Source organism: Pezoporus wallicus, unplaced genomic scaffold, assembly GCF_028554395.1.
Source record: "Pezoporus wallicus isolate ANWC-B61680 ecotype Strahan unplaced genomic scaffold, APGP_CSIRO_Pwel_v1 contig_227, whole genome shotgun sequence".
NCBI classification, from domain to species: Eukaryota; Metazoa; Chordata; class Aves; order Psittaciformes; family Psittacidae; genus Pezoporus; species Pezoporus wallicus.
In genome coordinates this window covers 14,021,180-14,039,325 of record NW_026635704.1, presented here as the reverse complement: position 1 = coordinate 14,039,325, position 18,146 = coordinate 14,021,180, and the positions used below count along the sequence as shown (strand labels likewise).

Genomic DNA, 18,146 nt, shown 5'->3' with positions numbered 1-18,146 from the left:
TTCCATGTTCTTCAATGCAAGACATTCCTTTTTTTAAAGGAATTCGTGACTCCAATAGTTTCCATACCTAATTGCACACACAAACTCGCTTCTAGCAGATTTCAGATGCAGTACATGGACTTTCTGTACTATTAGGAAATTAGGAAAATTCGATGTTGTGTATATACCTGAAATTAAACTGCTTTTCACATCATACTTAGATCAGCAAAGTTAATTTGCGGAAAAAAACATTAAAAATGTCAAGATATTTTGCTGCTATATCTTTCTTTAGGCCATTTCATAAACTTTAGCACCCTGCCTTCAACACTTTCCAGGTTCAGTCCAGATTTTGACTAACTAAAAATCAGTTGCTTCACAGCAGGATTAAGACACTCTTAAAGCCAGGAAAGTAATTTGCATTTGGATTAGCAAATGAACAGAAAAAAACCTGGTGTCAAAATATGCATGATAAACACACACAAAATAATCACTCTGACTACAGCATTCTAGTTTAGTCTCAAGTTATTTAATTACTACTTGTAATGTGCAACTGCAACAGTTACCTATACATCATTCGATATATATGTATACTAAACCAAGGTATTCACACTTACTATTGTATTCTACACCTACAAGGTGCAGCTCAAGATAACAACTGAATATTAAATGTTAAAAAGCAAGCTATGGACCTTCAGATGTGAAACCCTGGCTGGTCAGTGCATCTCCGCCTATACCAACTACCCTTCCTCTACCTGAAGGCAGCACTGGACTTTGCCTAGGCAGCAAGCACCTCCACACAAGCATAGAAGAAGCTGTTCAGCTTTTCTAGGGCAGTATCCCCCACCCTTTTAGCTCCTCACCATTTCTGCCAGGGGGTCACGGTGCAAGACCTACGGCAAGGCACATTGTGCAGCCATGGCTTGTTGCTCCCTTTCATGCTCAATAGTCCTGTGAAGCAAGCAAGCTCTTTGAGGGTTTGGATTCTGATCACAGAAAGCCATATCATTAAGTACACACCTCTTTTTAACCTGCAGAGAAAGTTAAGGACAAAGTAGGCACAAACATTTAATCCCTAGGTATTCTCTCTTATTTGCAGCTGAGGTGCCCGCCCCCCAGCGTGCGCTGAGAAAGCGCACATCACCACTGTCTGCAGACAGGGAAGGCTGGATAGCACCAATACACTGAATTACATTCTGCCTTTCTTTGAAAACAACAAAGCCTTTCGAATTTCTAAACCAAATTGTTACTAAGCTTTATTATGTCCAGACAAATCAAAGAAATTGACTTTTGTTCCGCTGCTCAGGATCAGCTCTTAAATGAACACAATATCCCCATTTCAGTACCAGATTTAAACCAGCTAACCTGAGCATTTCAGACTGTATCAGCAACAGCTGGATAGAACTTAATTGCAACAGAGGATGCCTTGGGATTTCTAATCTAAAATTTCCTGGAGGAAATAAAAAAAAAGCAGCTTTACTGCACATTTATTCTGAAACATCAGTTTTAGAATCAGCTCAGAGGTAAGCCTCCCATTCTAACAGAAGCTTAATTTCATAAAAGAATTAAAGGATCCTGTTTGGCAGAGTAGTGCAAAGTGCTTGAGACAGCCAGATATCTAAACGGAGATGAAAGATCTTGGCAGACTTAATGACTTTGCTATCAAGCACCACAGTGTCTTTGCAGTAAATTACTGCAATTGTGGAATAACTCCTCATGCATTGCTCAGAGGGGCTATATAATCTGCATAGTTTTAATTCTGTCCAATATCATATCTTCTATGAAAATATTTATATATAACCCATTTATGTATTTTGACAAAGCACAACATTTTATGCAAATATTTTACATTGAAAATACCTGGTAACCAGCTCTTCACTGACCACTAAGAGACATACATTGCAATCAGCACCATAAACATGACCCATTACCAATTCATTTTCAAGCTTGCTGTTGATGTTCAAAAAGAAGTGTGGAGCCCTGCCACAGAGGGGAACAGACCCATGCCCCAGAACATGCTGGCAGCCAACAGCCTGGAAAGCAGTGCGGCAGAAAGGGACTTAGGGGTCCTCGTGGACACCAAATTAAGCATGAGCTAAGCACCCCTGCAGCAAAGGCAGCTGACAGCCTCCTGGGCTTCACTTGGAAGAGCACTGCTATCAGGTTGAGGGAGGTGACTGTCCCCCTCTACTCAGCACTGAGGAGGCACATCTGGAGTGCTGGGTCCAGTAGAAGAGAGACATGGGCATACTGGAAAGAGTTCAACAAAAGGCCATGAAGATGACTGAGGGATAGGAGCACCTCACATATATGGAACAGCTGAGAGAGCTGCGTCTGTTCAGCCTGGACAAGAGAAGCTTCGGGGGGATTTTATCCATATCTGAAGGGAGGGTGCAAAGAAGATGAGGACAGGCTCTTTTCAGTGGTCCCTATTAAAGAGCAAAAGGCAATGGGCACAAAATTGAAATACAATAAATTCCATTGAAACATAAGAACAAGCTTTCTCACTCTGATCAAATACTGAAACAAGTTGTCCAGAGGGATTGGGGGGATCTCCATCCTTGGAGATACTCAAAACTTGACTGGATATGGTCCTGGGCAACTGGATCTAGGTGACCTTGCTTTGAGCAGAGTGGTTGGCCTCGGCGATCTCAGAGGCTGCTGTCCCACTTCCACTGTTCTGTGAGAACTCTGCTACTGCATGTTCCGATTTTACATCAATTCAGGGTCCAATTAGAAGGTTTTGTAAATAACTGCTTCAATTAGCACCTGGATAACTTTTTGTACATAACATTTTGCCCATATAACACTACCAGAGATGGGAAAAATACATTCACAGTTGAAAGACAAAATAATTTGTTCTTGTACTGATATAAATTAGATGAACCAGCTTTGAAATGCATTACAGGTTTCTGTCTGTGGTGCTCCAGAAACAATCACTAGTCAGTCCATCATAATAAAGTATATGCCCTCATAGTTTCAGCTTCACTATTTTTTGCTAAAGACTGGGTTTTACAAAAAGATACCCGCTTCCGCAATTTAAAACAGTGGACCTCACTTGAAGTATTGTGTGCAGTTCTGGTGTCCTCAACATAAAAAGGATTTGGAACTGTTGGAACAAGTCCAGAGAAGGGCCACGAGGATGATCAGGGGCCTGGAGCACCTCCCATATGAAGACAGGCTGAGGAAGTTGGGGCTGTTCAGCCTGGAGAAGAGAAGGCTGCATGGAGACCTCATAGCAGCCTTCCAGTATCTGAAGGGGGCCTATAGGGATGCTGGGGAGGGACTCTTCATTAGGGACTGTAGTGACAGGACAAGGGGTAACGGGTTCAATCTTAAACAGGGAAAGTTTAGATTGGATATAAGGAGGAAATTCTTTTCTGTAAGGGTGGTGAGGCACTGGAATGGGTTGCCCAGGGAAGCTGTGAAGGCTCCATTCCTGGTGGTGTTCAAGGCCACGCTGGACAGAGCGTTGGGTGATATGGTTTAGTGTGAGGTGTCCCTGCTCATGGCAGGGGTGTTAGAACTTGATGATCTGAAGGTCTTTTCCAACCCTAACTATTCTATGGTTCTATGAAAATAACCAAAATTATAATGGCAGCTTTTAATTTTTCTCAACTGAAACCCCTATTTTCTCTAGAAACATCTGTAAACATGCAAACATCTTCAATTGATGAAACCATTCCACATAGGCTTAACAGAAGAATGCAATTTAAAATTTGAAATGCTTTTGAAAACATGCATTTTCTAAAGTCCAACTGCCTGCTGAGCTACAAGGAGAAAGCAGCCTCAAAAAGAAAATCTGAAAGAAATATGCAAAGAAACATTGCAATATGAAAGATCGTGCAACACATTCAAACCACATCCACAGTACCCTGAAAAGACTGCAATTTCCACCACTGTTTTTTTTTTCAAACACAATATTCTTTCTAGGAAGATGACCCTGGCTCCTGCACTGCAAGCAGCATTTCTTTGGGGTCTAAATTCTCAGGTCTAGTGGGTTTAAAAACTAAAGTCTCCTCATGCTGGTAGAGGAGGTGTGTCTGTATGAAGGCTGAGCCCCTTTCTACTTCCCAGGCACTGTCACTGCACAGGCTGTTCCCATCGGCTAGTACAATTACTTGGCCTCGTATGAACTAGGCACAAAAGCGATTTCAGTTCACTGCCCTAAGGCTCTTCCCATCTCCATCTCTGCCATGATGTCCTGGAGCACCATACCACTACAAACAGAAGCTACCACCACTAATACCAGCTACCTGCCACGTGAGGAAAAACGTATCATGTTTTGATGGAAAGTAAAGAAAAGCATTAGGAGGAATTCTCTAGGCTCCCAGGAGTCCTAACTGATCACTAGCTGTTGAAATAAAGACTGGATTTGTGGAGTATTCTTATCCCTCAAAATTAATTTACAGCACATCTGCCACAGTAGGATATACCATTTCACTAAAGAAAATCAGTATTTTTCTTGTGCAACTGGCTCTTCAGTGGCACATTATATATAAAGCATTCATGCACAAATAGTTCATTCTGCCCTGGTTATTTTCCCTGTCATAGCGTGAGTATTTTTAGCCCTCATGTGACCCTCCAGTATTTTCCAGCTCTGCTTTAGTCATCCTGCTCTCACTGAATATTTCAAACTACAACATCTAACAGCCTTCAGATCTTAGAACCTCTCACAATTTTTAGCTTATGTGTAAATAATTAATTTTACTAAGCTGTCTTTTACCTCTGTGTTCTTGACACCTCACACCCCTACACAGAACAGCTTTCCATGGAGATTTGCTCTGACATACAGGAGCACTTACATAAGACACACTAAGCTAAAATCCTGACAACCTGATCACCATTTTCAATTTGATCAAATGAAGCTTTTTCTGCTGTTTTCCATGGGGAGCATTAGAGCTGGCACAAACAACAGTGCCCTAATATTTTAATCCCTTACAATAATTTTGACTCAATTTTCACTCTGCATCTGCAGGCTGTTTTCCACTGCATTAGAGCAGTGTGGAGGCTGTAGAAGATCGAAAGCTGGCTCAGGGCTAGCAGATGGTGTTCTATCTAAAAGCAGCTGTGGTGCTACTGGCAGAAGGCCTGCAGCAGTGGTCTATGCTGCTGGCTCTGCTCCTCGAAGGATGAGAACACACTCATTCCCCCAGATTTGGGAGCTGGATTTACCTGGCAAATCCTCACTGCTCCTAGTTTTTCTAGAAGCAGCCTTTTACCCGTGTCACCAAAGCCATACACCCACTGTACCCCTGTCAGCTCGACAACAAATCGGCTCTATCTCTCAAGGAAGGGATGAGGCAGTGCGAGGGTGGCACAGCAGATTAGTTGTAAGGACCCATTTGTGCTTCCATTTCCAAGCTGCATTATCCTTGACCTGTGCTGACTCCTCAGTTGGATCGCCTTTGGAAGGGGTAGGGCCATGGCTGCTGGTCTGCCCCCCAATGAACACAAAACCCAGTGCATTTTCAGATGTCTTGAGGTTTGGGTTGCTTTAAAAGAAACTCTAAAAGTAAAATAAAGACCACAGTGTGCATTTGCAGAAATAGCTATGTGTAGGTATGGAAAGCAGGTACCTGAAGCCAAGGGTCTCGTCCAGCTTTATTGTCAGATTAAAATACCAAAATTCATTCTAATTCATGCCAGTACATTTTTGGTTAAGCTTTCAGAGCAGTCCTTGAGGATCTGATACTTTCTTGTTAACTGGAAGACATAGCTTAGTCTACCTCTGAAAATACAGTGTTAGAACAGAGTGCTATAAAGCAGTTATGAATAATTAAAGAGCTCAGCACCTCCTATATCCTTGGAAGCAAAAGTCTGGCAAACTGCACTGGAAGAGTTACTCTGTGGAACAACAGGAATCACCTAAAATGCATCTGAAATTACTAACAGTTAAGCAAATTATTTCTTTAGAAATTTATATACTTGATCAATTCAGAATAGGCATATTTAAAAATCTGTTAAAACCGAAGATCATAGTGTGAATGAGTACTCATATGTCTGCTTGCTCCTGACACTTAACAATAGATGCATACATTGAGCTATGTCTACCGCACACTGTTTGAAAACTTTTGAATTACACTGAAAGATCTTCTGGGTTCTTTATTTGCTTTCACTATTGCTTCTTTTTGTTCTGCTAATGAACTGAAACAAGGCAGTACAAGATTTCAGAGCCTCATTGTTAATGTAGAGCAAATCACACACATTAAAAATGACACAGAAAAAGAAAACGTACAAAAAGAGAGAAAAGCTACTGTGTCAAACTGCTATAGAAGCTGGCAAGTACTGGCTGCACTGGTATAAGAGGTTATTGCATCGAGCTGCGCACAATGTTTACTGCTTTCACAACAAAGTCAGTGGAAGTACAGCCATGCCCAAAACCTCAGCCATTTCACCAAAGAGCCAGGAAAGTAGAACAATAAAATGTAAACATAGAAGTCAGGTATAAACTAAACATAAGACATCTGTATAGTCAACATAAAAGTCATAGATATCAGTTTAAACTATCCCACCTGAGGTACTTCCTCAGGTATTCCCCTTTTGAGCTTGCATCATCAAAGAAAAAAGCTCTTGATGGGGTGGGGAATTCTTACCTTGCTGCAGAAGAACTCAAGACTTTTTTTTTGCCCTTCAATAAATCACTAAACTTGCTTAGCTCACATGAGCATGCTATGGATTGTGTAACAACAGTAATGAATACACCTTCATTTCCAGGCAATTGTGAAAGTGCACAAGACAGAAGTACAGAAGCATGTCTTTCATGGCAACTTCGCAACTACCCAGGACTTGCTTCCACATAGAATCATAGAATAGTTAGGGTTGGAAAGGACCTTAAGATCATTTAGTTCCAACTCCCCTGCCATGGGCAGGGACACCTCACACTAAACCATGTCACCCAAGGCTTCGTCCAACCTGGCCTTGAACACCGCCAGGGATGGAGCATTCACAACCTCCCTGGGCAACCCATTCCAGTGCCTCAACACCTTTACAGTAAAGAACTTCTTCCTTATATCCAATCTAAACTTCCCCTGTTTAAGTTTGAACCTGTTACCCCTTGTCCTATCACTACAGTCCCTAATGAAGAGTCCCTCCCCAGCATCCCTATAGGCCCCCTTCATATACTGGAAGGCTGCTATGAGGTCTCCATGCAGCCTTCTCTTCTCCAGGCTGAACAGCTCCAACTTTCTCAGCCTGTCTTCATACGGGAGGTGCTCCAGTCCCCTGATCATCTTCAATTTACTTCCAAATGGCAGGAGATGAGGCACACACAGCTTGCAGGTGCATACTGCACTCCTTCCAGAATGTCCTCTATCAACAGGCAGCCATCAAGGGCTCCCATCCTTTCAAGCAACCAGGCTACATGATATTGTGAGGTGTGGCACAAACGCATCCGTGAAATGAAAATGTGCGCACCCAGAAATTGAATAAACCTATGAATGACACCTAACAGAAATAGTTCTGTTCTAAAATGAAGTAGCAACAAAAGCTAGAACTCTCATTTCACCTAGCATCACAACATCTGTGCACACTCTCCTCAGCTCTAAGGAAACTAAACCAGCATCCTGCCTGTCATACTTCTGGACAATACTTAATACTGAAGGAACCTTTCCATAAAAATACTAAGTCTCACAGCCACAGGTTCTTAACAAAACTCATCACACCATCTCAGTTGCTGGGAAAGTCTCGAGACATGCTCTTCATACACCAGCAACACAACGTGAAATCACTGCCTTATCTTCCGTATCAGCTGGCTGGTTCCACTCCAGTAGCTATTCTACTTCTCCAGGATTGTCACGTTTACAGCTTTAATTTGGATGACATATTTGTGACTTCGGTAAAAACAGACCATGTGCAAGAAGAATTAACAAGCGTGGTAAAGTCTGTAATTAATAAAAGCGTCTATCCCAATTTCTCAATTGTGACATTAGCACTTGGGTTTTCCTATTTTCAAAGGGAGTGCAAGACATCACATGGGAAATTATAGCATGCCAGGCCTTGAAATTCAAAAGTTGAAACACAAGATGGTGCAAAACAAAGATGTAAACAAGCCCAGAGCCCAGGTCAGTCCAGCACTGACCTGCTATTAGGTGTTCAGTTTCCTGGAAGCACTAATGAGCTGAAGGCAGCTGGCCAAGTATGTCCCACTTTGACGTCAGAAGCGACCAGAGCAGAATGCTGAAATCTGGATATTCCAAAGCATAAGACAGCCTAAATCTGCAAGTGCCTTATACCTGCCCCTTCCCTTTGCCAGCACTGGTGCATATCTGAGCCCACGAGAGGACAGGTCACAGATTTAAGTGAACAGAAAATTAATCCTTACTTGGGGAATGGGTTAGCATGAAGTTAAACCCAGGACAAACCATTCAAGGAATAAAGTGTGCATACAGAAACACACTTGCACACACCTATATGCACAAACCTATACACATACAGGCTATCAACCCCAGTAACAATTCTTTGGTGATCATTCTGTTAGAAAAATGTTAGCTGCTCTTCTGTTCATTTAACTCAGTTATCAAAAAGTGGCATCTACTTACTCACCAGTCATGCCCATGTTACACAAACACCAAAGATCAGGTTTAGCCCTTTGGCCTGCTCCAGAAACCCTGTTGTGGTTTAACCCCAGCATACAGCTGAGCCCCCAGAGCCACTTGTCCCCGGGTAGGATGGTAGAGAAAATGAGAAGGGTAAATGTGAGAAAACTCACTCGTTGGGATAAAGATAGTTTAAGATGTAACACACACAAGCGAAACAAGGAATTAATTCATCACTTCCAGGCAGGCCATCTCCAGGAAAGCAGGCCTCCACCACATGCAATGGTTACTTGGGAAGACCGACACTGCCACTTTCAACATCCCCCTCTGCTTCCTCCTCCTTTCCCCAGCACATTATATGGTACGGGATACCCTTTTGGTCAGTTGGGATCAGCTGTCTGTGCTGCGTCCCCTCCCAGCTTCTTGTGCACCTCCAGCCTTCTCACTGGTGGGGTGGTGTGAGGGACAGAAAAGGCCTTGACTCTGTGTAAGCAGTAACTGAAACATCCATGTCTTACCGACACTATTTTGGTCACAACTCTGAAATGCAGCACCATACAATCACCTGTGAAGAAAGCTAACTCTAACCTAGCAAAAGCCAGTACAAACCCAAAATAAAAACTTGCAAGAGAGAGGTGTTTTTGAGAAAGAGCAATAGCTGTATATTTTTCATTTCAGAGGGCTCGCATACCTGAACAATAAGTGTATAAAACCACAAATCAATAAATCAATTTTTTTGTTTTTCCTTCTGTTCAGCCCTTAAGATTGGAAGCATCTCGCCCACCATAAATAATAAAAAAGAAATCAGCCTGTGCTAGTAATTTCCTGTAAGGGTAGAGGTGTGAGGGAAGAACATACTCCCATTTAATGATCTAGAATACACTTACACATGCCACATCCAGCAACAAGGAGATTAAATGCATTTGTCTCCACTATCAGATATCATTAGGACCCACAACATTTACATCAAGGGTTTAGTGGAGGAGACCCTATGCTCACTACAGCTGGGCCAAACATGATTACACCACAAGAAGTTAACTTCTGCCACCTCAGATGCTAAGCCTAAGCCAAGGCAAAAAGAATGGCCCACGCACATAAGGAAATAATTTTTAACTAGTATTTATGTAAAATAGATCCCAGTGTGTAATTGTCTTCAGAGACGGAAATGGAATTCTTTAGGACGCAAGTTACCTGCAGTTGGAGAGTTTGCATGATGAGACTTCTTGGGCAGGTTGAAGATCTGTTCACCGGGATCTGGTGGGGGAAGAGCATCTTGGCCTTGTCGAGCTTCCACAGGATCATACTCCTTCCCATCGTAGTTAGCGTCAAAGAACTTCTTAAACCATTGGATGAAATCTAAGTTGTCTTGGAAGCGCCCTTTGACCAGTTTTTCCACAGGAATTACCTGGAAAGCAGAATAAAGGTTCTAACAATGTATCACTGCCATTTTTAAGTATAAACATTACATATACCCACTTGTTTGAATAAATCTACCAACTATATCAGTATATATTCCTCCATCATTGTTTTCTTCCTAAAAGAAAGGGAATTATGGTAGATTTGCAAGCGCTCTTAATAGGAAAGAAAACCAAAATAAAACAAAGACCCTGCCTTAGAGATGGCCATACAGTGGGTGAATGTAAGTCTTTAAACAGCTCTTCCACAGAGTCACTCTTTTCTTATTTCACTGTGGCAGTGACAGCCAACATGAATGAAACTGTTCTGGGAGTAAAACTATATTCTGCTAAACAGGGATTTTTGTTTCTAATGGACATGCTACAGTTTGTCATACTGAAAACTAATAATTCTTCAAAACGTCCAGACAGGAGTTTCTTGCTCTGTCTCCTATTATTTGAATTACAAAAACCCAGCAGCTTTTCCAAGATATGCTGAAGTTCAAGCCAACCTACATTTTGGTAGCACATGTTCATCATACAAACTAACCCTGAGGTTTTAACCTTGTAATTTTTTTCCATTCTGTATCTAGCTATACATAGAACACTTTGTGGGCATGCAGAATCTGACCAAAATGCCTATAAAGTTTTAGTAAAACAAAAGAAACTCTATGAGGATGTCTCCATATCCTGCAAATTCTTCAGAGAAATGAAACCTCCAAAAGGTGTCTTTGGGCAATATTACAAAACTTAAGGTCCTCAGCCACTGTGGGTAGACAGGGACTACAGCTGCAGAAGGAGGGTTGCCTTGCTTTGCTTAATTCATGCAGCTGGTTAAAGAGCCAAGTTAGATGCACCTTAATGCTTCCTGAATGCATTCATTTTTCAGCTGGAAAAAGGGTACCTAAACCCCTTGCAATTCTAACTTTTGCTCAAGGTTAAGCCAACTGTACAGCATTTTGTAAGTCTACAATACCCCTACAAGGATTAACCTAGCATTCTGTATGCCCTTTCAGGTTGTTCCATTTGTATCTTATTTCTACATTGAGAAGGCATAGGAAGTTTGCTCCCTGCAGAATAACTGACAATGTTAACTTCATTATGTTAACTTTATTAAGCTTTCCAATTTTTCACTAGCAAATTACCCTGTAAATAGAAGCATTCACAACATTTCAGGAAACAATGAGGGCTTTCCAGTGCTTTGTAAAAAGCTTACAGGATCCTCTATTAAGACTGTTTAAATTTCAGAATAAGGCATCACTAAATGCCAGAGCAGACACAGGCAGTGTAAAAATAAAAGTATGATCACACAGCTTTCATTATTTATTTTGATCAACACAGTAATTAATATTGGTGAATCCATCAAACTCTCATTCAAACATAAGCCAATACCTTATGGTTGAAAAAGCCATTTTCTAAGAGGCTTCTTAACTTTACAAGATAGCATGTGCTGTCCAACCAACTGAATCACTGGGTAAATTATTCCAGCTTTTGGAAAATTTAAATTCCTTAAATTTGGTTTTAGAAAAGAAACACAGAATAATTAGAATATTTCCAAGTTAGTTTGTTAGAAATTCAGGTCATCGGTAATTTTACTGCATCTAAAATTAAAGTTCACTGATAGCAAGGAATTTCTAACACATGGTATTTTATCAAAAGGGTCTCTGATATTAAAATACAACAGGTTAGGCTGCACAATTCCTCAGCAGACACATGGACTCAATTTTCAGTTTGTGTTTAAATGGAGCATGCCAAATTTCTTCCTTTGTGGCTAAATACCATCTTCAGATGATAAAAGGTCATATTCTTGACTTCACATACAACTTGTAGCTGTAGTTCCCAGTCCAAAATTTGAACAATGGACTTAAAGTATTGAAGTTTGTTTCCTCTATTTTACCCAGTTTATACAACTTTCAAAACTTGTAATGACTGAAATACAATGGGTGATTGTAGGATGCCTACCTTATCCACATTCATTCTTTTAAACGATGCTTGCAGAAGTTTGAAGTTGTGAATGTATTCATGCTCCAGCTTTGCTTGAAACTTTACTTTCTTCAAACTAATGCACCCTGGGAACAACATGTCCATGAACTGGCAGTAAGCTGCTCCTATAACAAGAGAATGCATTGACGTTAATCCAGATGCACCCAGCTAAGACCAAATGGCGTTTAATGTCATTAGCAAAAGGCATGAGCAGAAAGCAACTGTGCTGAATAAGTAAGTCCCTGCTGTAATTTAACCTAGCACTATGCACCCGAGATCTACTTGTCTAATGTACATTGAGCAGTGTGACACATTGATGTGGGCTTTTTCCATTCAATCTGGAAGCATAACACACTGTTGTGCAGCATCTGAAGAACCACCATGACTAATGCAAAGTAAATCTTTCTTCTATTTAAAATGGATGTTACTGGAGTCCCTATACACAGCAGGACTGTCCATACAGTGAGAAGATCATAGTCAAAACGGAAATCTCTTAATAAGCTTGCTCAATCCTCACAGCTCCCTGAATTCAACCAAGTCAAGATCATCTTTCTTCTGGCACTTGTAGGTGAATGCCAATCAAGCCCAAGGCAATCATTTAAGATTATATCAAACCATTACTTCAAAATAAGTTGTAAACCTCCAGCTTGTTAAAACATACTAGCCAATTACCACTCCTCTGAAACAAACATCCTTACTAATTTTCATCTCCTCAGAAAGACATCTAAATAAGGAGAGTTTAGCATAGTCCACCTATAGATTTCAGAAGCTGGGCTGCCAGCTTTAGGCCTCAATAAAGTTTCTAAATTCAACTTTGAGGGCTATCTGAATTTACGCAGCAGTAGGCAGGGGGGTGTGTGCCTGTGTACCTAATCTGGCACAGAGCAGCAAGCATATGCAAAAAAATTCTAAACTCTGTACTGAGTACAGCTAATAGATGCAGCCTTTTCTTGCATACAGGGACTTTCCTCCAACGTTACCATGTCATCATCACTGGCAAAAATGTCTTCACTGTTGACATATTCAAGCATTTGGAAATTAAGGATGGAAATGTTTGAGGAAAAACAATTTCAGTTGTTCTTCAGAAGAGATATTTCTACAACATGCTTTATACTAGGCAAAGATTCAGTGAAGTCCATTTCTGGAGCAGAGGGCTGCAGGTCATACAGCCCCTGAGCTTGAGCATACAGGGCAGGGAAGTGATCGCTTGGTAACTCACAAAAAGTTCAACTTTGCTTTCACAAAAATGACTTCTGTGCATTTAGTGCAAATCAGTTCTGACAAACAAGGGTTCAAATCTTACCTAACAGCTCAGCCCAGTAACAACAACAATGGTTTTTATTAAGAAAGCAATTCTGCTGAGTGCTCATACAGAAACCAAGTTAACAAAGCAGATATCTGGCTTGCCCAGTTTTACAGGAGAGGCAACAATAACTTAAACTTCAAGACATTTTTCTCCATGGTTATGCATGTGTTTTGACATGACCAACTTTACGCATGAGATAGTTTTCATTCTCTGTATTCACTCAACCATCATATGAAAGGCTAGAGTTCATAACTTCCCCAAAAGAGAAGGCAGAGTTTAAGAGTGGAGTCCAAAAAAGCTTCTCAAAATGCTGACACAAGTTTTGCTAATGACCAAGTTCAAGCTTTACTGCTGAAAACCACTGCCATTTCTTAAAAAAAATCTCTTCATGATGCTTAGGTTTGTGGGGGAAAACTTATTAAGAAAAGAAATAATCTGATTTCCCAAGGATACCTTGTGCTTAGCTGTTTGCAATGGTTTTGATATGATTAACAGTCAAAGCAAAATATTCCCTAAAGGAAAAGGAGCCTTCTGGCAAGTTGCAAACTTCAGATGAAAAATTTGCATCTTTTTATGGAAAGCCATATAAACACACAATTAGTTGTTCAAAACTTATCCTTAGTGAGAGAGCTGGTGAATATGTGGCAACAGGAAAATGACATTACAATTAAAAACACGGATATACAGATCATGCATAGCTTGACTGCACTTATTGATATTTCATTTCATGCAAAAGGATTATTATGCAATCATTTAATTTTATAAACTGAGTTTGTTCCTAACTCTGTCCTTTCATCCTCCCCATATTCCAATTATAAGCTTTACTCTGATATCTACATAACTGCCTGGAGGCCTTGGAAACACGCTGCGCAGTGTTTCATCTAGATCCTTTTAGAAAACTAGAAGCCCGAAGTGTTCACATGCGATTTTCTTCTTCTGCTGGTAATGCAAATTCCTTCTGCATGCCTTTAGACAGAGTCTTACAAGGTTTAAGACTCTAGTTACAGTATTTCCTTGTGCTTCCTTCCCATCATGCTGGCAGTTGTTTCTGTGTGCTTGCCAGCCAGGAGGTGGTCCTGCGTCTGCACAACACTCAAGGGCAGAGAACACTGGACTGCATCCACCTGACAGCATGAACTGGTCTCTGATACAACATCGAAGCTGGCTTCCAGGCTGTTTCCCCAACAGGAGGATTTTATTACTTTGGCAAACACAACTCATTAAAAACACTCCTTCCCGAAGTACAGAGGCAACGTATAAACATGGACTAAACTAAACAATGTAAACTACAAACAGAGGAAACTCTTCCCAACTCCCAAAACAGAGACCTGCTTACCCGAGCAACAGAAGTAAAACTATCATTAACAGTCAACCGGGACTACCTGATATTGAACACAGGGATTATGCACATACTTTAATATTATATAAGTATTTATAATTTAAGATTTTACCCCCTAAAGCTTGTATATGTCACATTGCATCTGCATGCTAAATATCAGCATAGCAGAATGCAGACTCTACTTTATACACTGCCCACGGCTGAGATTTTCTGGAGGCTGCAGAAAGAATAGCCTTACTTAAATGATGCAATATTGCGATACCTTTACCTCACAGGCACAGCATATAGACATGTAGACCTCTGCATACAGGACAGCACTTTAGACTAATTCACTTTAATAAACAATGGAGGTGCATACGAAAGAAATATTTTTAACAGAACATGAAGAAAATGGCTGTAGAGATACTGACATCATGGCTTGTGACATACCTCTTGCATAACTGACATGAACAAAAAAGGATTTTTACGCCATTACATTTTATTCATGATTTTAAAACTTTCCTACATTTTCTGCAAAAAACACACCCTGAATACTAAAAAGACCCTCCAAAACCTAAACAAATCTATACAGGAGTTAAAAACTTATTACCTGTTCAGAACGGCTCTCAATAAATCTGGTTTTATGACCAAAAAATGTTTATGTTCATGAAGATACACACAAACTGAAATAATCTGGAATCTCCTCAAATGAAAGATGAAAACTACAGCTGGTAGCACTGCAGATCAATGTTAAAAACCTCTTCACCTGTATTAGCTAACAAGTGATTTAGAATCACTGGCTAAAAGTCCTTTTGTATTTTGATCTAGAATATCAATGCAGCTACTAATTACAGAAGACATCCACAGGCCAGACTCCAAACCTGCAGACTCGACTGTGTGATTACACTCCCATCAGCCACTACTTTTGTCTCGATTATTGAGCAGTAAGATCGCAGCAGCATCATGGAGTCTGGAGGTGTTTGCTGGGCTTCCCACACCAGGCTCAGGGCACAGCAGGCAGCAAACACCAGTGAGGGGACTGCACCCACCATGGTGGGCGGGCAGGCAGGCATCTGCCAGGAAAGGGAAAGGGATGCTGGGGCAGAATTAAGTCACAAAAGTACAAACAGAATTGAAAAGGTGGCTGTTTAAAGTTCTTACAGTTGAAGAGTTTTACCACATGCAGAGGAAAAGCTGAAAATTTCTACCAAATCTATATAATCAGAATATTTTTACAGCATTTTCAGTTAGAATCTTTCACTTGTCCCCCTTCCAGTAAACAATGCTGAACTCATTCGAGCTTTTGTCCTATACTCTTTTTTCCCTACTTTCCCTTCTTTCCTACATGCAGAGAGTTGTGGCCAATGGCTCAATGTCCGGCTGGAGACCAGTAACGAGGGGTGTCCCTCAGGGATTGGTGTTGGGACCGGTCTTGTTTAACATCTTTGTCACTGACATGGACAGTGGGATTGAGCGCGCCCTCAGCAAGTTTGCCGATGACACCAAGCTGTGTCCACATGCTGGAGGGAAGGAATGCCATCCAAAGGGACCTTGACACGCTTGTGAGGTGGGCTGATGCCAACCTTATGAAGTTTAACCATGCCACATGCAAGGTCCTACACCTGGGTCGGAGCAATCCCAGGCACAGCTACAGGTTGGGTAGAGAAGAAATTCAGAGTAGCCCTGCAGAGAAGGACTTGGGGGTGTTGGTTGATGAGAAAATGAACATGGGCCGGCTTCAGTGTGTGCTCGCAGCCCAGAAAGCCAACCGTATCCTGGGCTGCATCAAAAGCAGCGTGACCAGCAGGTCGAAGGAGGTGATCCTGCCCCTCTACTCTGCTCTTGTGAGACCTCACCTGGAGTATTGTGTGCAGTTCTGGTATCCTCAACATAAAAAGGACATGGAACTGTTGGAACAAATCCAGAAAAGGGCCACGAGGATGATCAGGGAACTGGAACACCTCCTGTATGAAGACAGGCTGAGGAAGTTGAGGCTGTTCAGCCTGGAGAAGAGAAGGCTGCATGGAGACCTCATAGCAGCCTTCCAGTATCTGAAAGGGGCCTATAAGGATGCTGGAGAGGGACTCTTCACTAGGGAGTGTAGTGACAGAACAAGGGGTAATGGGTTAAAACTTAAACAGGGGAAGTTTGGATTGGATATAAGGAGGAAATTCTTTGCTGTAAGGGTGGTGAGGCACTGGAATAGGTTGCCCAGGGAAGTTGTGAATGCTCCATCCCTGGCAGTGTTCAAGGCTAGGTTGGACAGAGCCTTGGGTGACACGGTTTAGTGTGAGGTGTCCCTGCCCAAGGCAGGCGGGTTGGAACTAGATGATCTTAATGTCCTTTCCAACCTTAACTATTCTATGGTTCTACAGTTCTAATGTTTTCTTCCCAGACTGTCCATGCTTATTTTGCTCTGAAGCATGTGCACACTGCATCACAGATTTTCAGTTTTCCTTCCTCCTCTTCCATCTGGAGGCTGATGGATCCACAAATGCAGACAAGTGTTTTCTTGATAATCAAAAATACTTGTGCTTCTATTTAAAGCAACAGGATGTTAAAGGAGAGAACAATGAAGACAAGCGAATCCTGTTTGCTACAAGTTTTTACTGTTTAGTAAGCCTCCCAGAGCAAGATTACATCCTGGGGGGGGGGGGGGGGGGAGAAAAATAGCTTTTATGTTTATATAAAGGGAAGTATTATTTGCAAACTAACTTCCTTAAACTTACTACAGTTAGTACTTTGTATGCTAATGAAGTATTTCATAGAAATACTATAAGCTCAATTACTGCTAAATAAAGATATGTCCCTTATAATAGAATCAGGTCAATCCTTCACATCAAATGTCGGAAGACTCGGCCTCCTCCCCGGTCATCCCTGCAGTGTGTGGGAGCAAGATTCTAGAAAGTCACATAAACCACCAGCCAATCCAGGAACACAAAGGGCTCATGAAAAGATGGGGCCTGTTGGGGGGGGGCTGCTTTATTTCAATTCTGATATCCAAGCCACAGCAAAAAGACCCAAGTGCTACACTAGAAACGTGCTTAGTATATAATAGCATTCAATTCAGGTTTAAACCTTTAACCAGGCCTCAGTCTGACTTTTCACACTCAGTCTTTGAAAAATATTAAAGCAAACAGATAAACAAACCATTCTAATTACAGCAAAAAGGTACAGTCAGCCTCTTTCCCAAGTGGGATTTTTCAGGTAATCTAAAAACATATCCAGTCACATTAGATACAAATTACTTCAAAGTATTCATTCCCTCCAAAGCTGCAACAGCCTGACCATGCATTTGGAAAATACAGGATGATCCGTATACGTATTAGTCATTGACACTTCAGTTCACTACGGCTGCTAACCCAAATGGGAAAATGCACACACCCGGAATTTCTATTGCTGGGACAACAGCAGCAACAAAAAGAAAGGCAGTAACTTTCAAGGAGCATGCGTGATGTAATAATTTTGGTAAGAAAAGGGAAAATCCACAAATGCCAGCAATCATTGTTTACAGCACAGCAGCACTTGTGCTTGCCTTTTTCCTCAGGCTTCCTAGAATCGCTTCCTTGCGAGTGATGTTAAGGTAAGTACACAGTAGTAGGCTTTTGACTTTGATATCAGAGTATAGATTT

At 41.3% G+C, this 18,146-nt stretch overlaps 1 protein-coding gene across 4 annotated transcripts in view; it reads right to left on the bottom strand.

Annotated features, from left to right (window-relative positions):
* MAPRE2 (microtubule associated protein RP/EB family member 2) overlaps positions 1 to 18,146 on the bottom strand; it is a 102,768-nt gene that overhangs the window by 14,493 nt on the left and 70,129 nt on the right. For all 4 annotated transcript variants that reach the window (XM_057397744.1, XM_057397742.1, XM_057397745.1 and 1 more), the window contains 2 exons: positions 11,870 to 12,015; positions 9,705 to 9,918 (listed from right to left, as the gene is read on the bottom strand). In XM_057397744.1, the coding sequence (XP_057253727.1) occupies positions 9,705 to 9,918; positions 11,870 to 12,015 (360 nt within the window). The remainder of the gene's footprint in view (positions 1 to 9,704; positions 9,919 to 11,869; positions 12,016 to 18,146) is intronic.